Source organism: Epinephelus moara, chromosome 22 (genome assembly GCF_006386435.1).
Source record: "Epinephelus moara isolate mb chromosome 22, YSFRI_EMoa_1.0, whole genome shotgun sequence".
Classification (NCBI taxonomy): domain Eukaryota; kingdom Metazoa; phylum Chordata; class Actinopteri; order Perciformes; family Serranidae; genus Epinephelus; species Epinephelus moara.
In genome coordinates, this window is record NC_065527.1 from 529,916 (window position 1) to 535,437 (window position 5,522).

At 46.4% G+C, this 5,522-nt stretch overlaps 1 protein-coding gene across 1 annotated transcript; it reads right to left on the reverse strand.

Annotated features, from left to right (window-relative positions):
* Positions 1 to 434: 434 nt before the first annotated feature.
* On the reverse strand, positions 435 to 5,030 carry LOC126384427 (zinc finger protein 691-like). The gene is made up of 2 exons (XM_050035512.1): positions 4,621 to 5,030; positions 435 to 1,739 (listed from the first exon to the last, which is right to left on the reverse strand). The coding sequence occupies exons 1-2, from the start codon at positions 4,823 to 4,825 to the stop codon at positions 574 to 576; spliced, it is 1,371 nt and encodes a 456-aa protein (XP_049891469.1). The 5' UTR covers positions 4,826 to 5,030; the 3' UTR covers positions 435 to 573.
* Between the last annotated feature and the right edge of the window lie 492 nt (positions 5,031 to 5,522).

Below are 5,522 nucleotides of genomic sequence, written 5' to 3' on the forward strand. Positions count from 1 at the left end.
GGCCTGATGACGGCTAAAGGACAAGCTACCGACAGGTCTGATGACAGCTGAAGGACAAGCTACGGTCGGGCCTGATGATGGCTAAAGGACGAGCTACCGACGGGCCAGATGACAGCTAAAGGACAAGCTACCGACAGGCCTGATAACAGCTAAAGGACAAGCTACCAACGGGCCTGATAACGGCTAAAGGACGAGCTACCAACGGGCCTGATGACGGCTAAAGGACAAGCTACCGACAGGCCTGATGACAGCTGAAGGACAAGCTACCGACGGGCCTGATGACGGCTAAAGGACAAGCTACCGACGGGCCTGATGACGGCTAAAGGATGAGATAATGACGGGCCTGATAACGGCTAAAGGATGAGCTAATGACGGAACAACAACAGCCGAAGACCACCCAACCGTTCCAAAGAATGTCCAGGTGAAGACAGTTAAATGTCCGTCTCTTTATTGTAAACTGACACAATCAATAACCAATCAGCTGCAGGATTATGATAATGTAATGATGATGTCACTGATTAAATAATGAAATATAAGGAAGTGATTTTTAATTCATGAATCATTGTCTCATTTTCAGATGGACGTCATCACAGCGAACGTCTCAGTCCTCTCCGTCCACTCTGTCCCCGCAGGTGGACCCGGTCTCTCCATGTGGTCTGTCTCCAGGTGTTGGACCAGGTACTCTCTCCTGGTGAACGTCCTCCTGCAGAGTCCACAGTAGTGAAGTCTGTCCCCACTGTGGACCTTCAAGTGTCTCTCCAAACTCTCCTTTCTGCTGAAGTCCCGTCCACAGAATCCGCAGCGGTACGGCTTCTCACCGGTGTGGACCCGTTTGTGTATCTCCATCCTCCTGATGGAGCTGCACTTCCTACCACACACATCACAGGTGCTGCCCACCTCTTTGTGAGACCTCAGGTGGTCTCTCAGGGTCTCAGTGGACTCCAGATGGTCCCCGCAGGCCCCACACCGGTTCTCGGGCTCCTTGCAGTGGTTCTCCGCGTGGCGGACCAGGATGCCCTGTGTGTAGAAGGAACTGCCACAGACTCGGCAGCTGAAGGACTTGGCAGGACTCTGGAAGGGCGCCATCTGTCTCCGCAGGCTGCAGGACATCCTGTCCTGGTCCTGGGACGTGTTTCGTCTAATGTGTTTCCTCAGAGTCCGCTTTGAGCTGAACTCTCGTCCACAGCTGCCACAGACCAGAAGCCTCTGGTCCACAGGAGGCCGAGTCCCCCGAGTCCCCTGGGGAGCTGGTTCAGACTGAGTGTTGTCGCTGTCCTCAGTTGAGGACTCTGATTGGACAGCAGAGCTCTGGTTGTGGTCTGCAGGTGTGCAAATCCCTTCAGGTGCAGGTCTCATCAGACAGCTGTCCTCTCTGGGGGGCTGCCTGCGATTGGAACAAGGACTTCCATTATCATCATTGCACTCCGTCAGCCAATCAGGAATCGGTGCGAACTTGGCATCTGTCTCCTCTAGTGCCGAGGATCCGCCCTCTTCCTGTTTGATGTGCAGACTGAAGCCCCACCCCCTCACCTGCTGCTCCTCCTCTGCGGTGAAACGCCCAACCTCCTTCCCGCAGGACTGGATCTGATTGGACGAAGGACTCTGGTCGGTTTCAGGTGTCTCCCTCAGCCAATCAGGACTCGGTGTGAACTTAGCACCCAGCTCCTCTGCTCCTGAGGCTCCGCTCTCTTCCTGTTTAATGTGCACACCAAGGCTCTGCCCCCTCACCTGCAGAACACCTTAGAGACAAAATAAAGACATCAGGTGTGAGCAGTGTCAAATAGTACTGATGCTGTGTACTGTCTCTGTCCCTCTGTGTGAATGGTGTCCAATAATACTGACACTGTCTCTGTCCCTGTGTGAATGGTGTCTAATAATACTGACAGTCTCTGTCCTTCTGTGTGAATGGTGTCCAATAATACTGACACTGTCTCTGTCCCTCTGAGTGAATGGTGTCTAATAATACTGACAGTCTCTGTCCTTCTGTGTGAATGGTGTCCAATAATACTGACACTGTCTCTGTCCCTCTGTGTGAATGGTGTCCAATAATATTGACACTGTCTCTGTCCCTCTGTGTGAACAGTGTCCAATAAAACTGACACTGTCTCTGTCCCTCTGTGTGAATGGTGTCTAATAATACTGACACTGTCTCTGTCCTTCTTTGTGAATGGTGTCCAATAATACTGACACTGTCTCTGTCCCTCTGTGTGAACAGTGTCTACTGACACTGTCTCTGTCCCTCTGTGTGAACAGTGTTCAATAAAACTGACACTGTCTCTGTCCCTCTGTGTGAATGGTGTCTAATAATACTGACACTGTCTCTGTCCTTCTGTGTGAATGGTGTCCAATAATACTGACACTGTCTCTGTCCCTCTGTGTGAACGGTGTCTAATAGTATTGACACTGTCTCTGTCCCTCTGTGTGAACAGTGTTCAATAATACTGACACTGTCTCTGTCCCTCTGTGTGAACGGTGTCTAATAGTATTGACACAGTCTCTGGCCCTCTGTGTGAACAGTGTCTACTGACACTGTCTCTGTCCCTCTGTGTGAACAGTGTTCAATAATACTGACACTGTCTCTGTCCCTCTGTGTGAACGGTGTCTAATAGTATTGACACTGTCTCTGTCCCTCTGTGTGAATGGTGTCCAATAATACTGACACTATCTCTGTCCCTCTGTGTGAACGGTGTCTAATAGTATTGACACAGTCTCTGTCCCTCTGTGTGAATGGTGTCTAATAGTATTGACACAGTCTCTGTCCCTCTGTGTGAATGGTGTCCAATAATACTGACAGACACTGTCTCTGGTCCTTTGTGTGAACAGTGTCCAATAATACTGACACTGTCTCTGTCCCTCTGTGTGAACGGTGTCTAATAAAATTGACACTGTCTCTGTCCCTCTGTATGAACGGTGTCTAATAGTATTGACACAGTCTCTGTCCCTCTGTGTGAATGGTGTCCAATAATAATAGTATTGACACAGTCTCTGTCCCTCTGTGTGAATGGTGTCCAATAATACTGACACTGTCTCTGGCCTTCTGTGTGAACAGTGTCCAATAATACTGACACTGTCTCTGTCCCTCTGTGTGAACGGTGTCTAATAAAACTGACACTGTCCCTGGCCCTCTGTGTGAACAGTGTCTACTGACACTGTCTCTGTCCCTCTGTGTGAACAGTGTCCAATAGTATTGACACTGTGTCTGTCCCTCTGTGTGAATAGTGTCCAATAATACTGACATTGTCTCTGTCCCTCTGTATGAACGGTGTCTAATAAAACTGACACTGTTTCTGTCCCTCTGTGTGAACAGTGTCCAATAACGTTGTTGTAAGCTACTGTCTCTCTCTCTCTCTCTCTCTCTCTCTCTCTCTGTCTCATTGTGTCATACGGATTACTGTTAGTTTATTATGCTGATCTGTTCTGTACGACATCTATTGCACGTCTGTCCGTCCTGGAAGAGGGATCCCTCCTCAGTTGCTCTTCCTGAGGTTTCTACTGTTTTTTTCCCCGTGAAAGGTTTTTTTGGGGAGTTTTTCCTGATCAGCTGTGAGGGTCCGAAGGACAGAGGGATGTCGTATGCTGTAAAGCCCTGTGAGGCAAATTGTGATTTGTGATATTGGGCTTTATAAATAAAATTGATTGATTGATTGATTGATTGATTGACTGTCTCTGTCCCTCTGTGTGAATGGTGTCTGATAATACTGACAGTCTCTGTCCTTCTTTGTGAATGGTGTCCAATAATACTGTCACTGTCTCTGTCCCTCTGTGTGAACAGTGTCTACTGACACTGTCTCTGTCCCTCTGTGTGAACGGTGTCCAATAGTATTGACACTGTCTCTGTCCCTCTGTGTGAATGGTGTCCAATAATACTGACACTGTCTCTGTCCCTCTGTGTGAATGGCGTCCAATAAAACTGACACTGTCTCTGTCCCTCTGTGTGAACGGTGTCTAATAAAACTGACACTGTCTCTGTCCTTCTGTGTGAATGGTGTCCAATAATACTGACACTGTCTCTGTCCTTCTGTGTGCACGGCATCTAATTAAATTGACACTGTCTCTGTCCCTCTGAGTGAACGGTGTCTAATAAAACTGACACTGTCTCTGTCCCTCTGTGTGAACGGTGTCCAATAAAACTGACAGTCTCTGTCCCTCTGTGTGAATGATGTCTACTGACACTGTCTCTGTCCTTCTGTGTGAACGGTGTCTAATAAAACTGACACTGTCTTTGCCCCTCTGTGTGAACGGCGTCTAATAAAACTGACACTGTCTCTGTCCCTCTGAGTGAACGGTGTCAACTGACACTGTCTCTGTCCCTCTGAGTGAACGGTGTCTAATAAAACTGACACTGTCTCTGTCCCTGAGTGAACGGTGTCCAATAAAACTGACAGTCTCTGTCCCTCTGTGTGAATGATGTCTACTGACACTGTCTCTGTCCTTCTGTGTGAACGGTGTCCAATAAAACTGACAGTCTCTGTCCCTCTGTGTGAATGATTTCTACTGACACTCTCAGCTTTTACTTTTCTTCATGACAATAACGACATCTGGCGGGAAAAAGGAGCTACGTCACACTCGGCGGACATTTTGTTTTATCAAACCAACAAACTGAGTCTTTTGTCCACTAACCCTGGGCGCTCTCCTCCGTTGTGTCCCTCGGTCTGTCCAGGGCTCTGTCCTCCAGGAGTCTCCGCTGTCGGTCGATCTCTTGCTTTAATCGGGACACCTCTCGGTCATATTCGGTGATGGTTCGGGCCAAACGGCGGAAGATGTCGTCGGTAACGGCGGAGAGTCGCTGCTCTACGAACAGCCGCAGCACGTCGAGCTTCATCATGTCGGTACCGACCGAAAGTGTCCGTGAAACCGGGAGGAAGGAAGCTATCGGCGGATTAATGTCGGACCAACCGGTAACAGACACAGCGGCTACCCGGAACTCTTCACAATAAAAGCATCGGGGGAAAATGGACAGATAAACCTGACAGGGAATAATATCCCAATATTATTATGATAATGTCAATAATATTATATAAATACTTGTATCCTGCTTGAACCATCATATCAGTTAAAATGTTGAAGGGACTGATCGTTATTTATTTAAGGGGGAGGGGCTTACAACTTTAAATGTTTATGAAGATAGTCAAAAACTGCATATAGATATATATACACACACATATATATATATATATATATTATATACATATATATATATATATATATATAGATAGATAGATAGATAGATATACATACATACANTTCACAATAATTAATGAATACATATATATATATATATATATATATATATATACACACACACACACACACACACACACACACATATATATACATATATATATATATTTATATTTATATGTATATATGTATATGTATGTATATATGAGTCATTCCATGAGAACGGTACAAATTGGACTTTTGACATTTTCACTTTTTTTTTTTTACCAAAATGTATTACTTTTATGAACACCCTACAACATTAAGGACATATTTAACCACCAGAAAAACATATTTTCCCA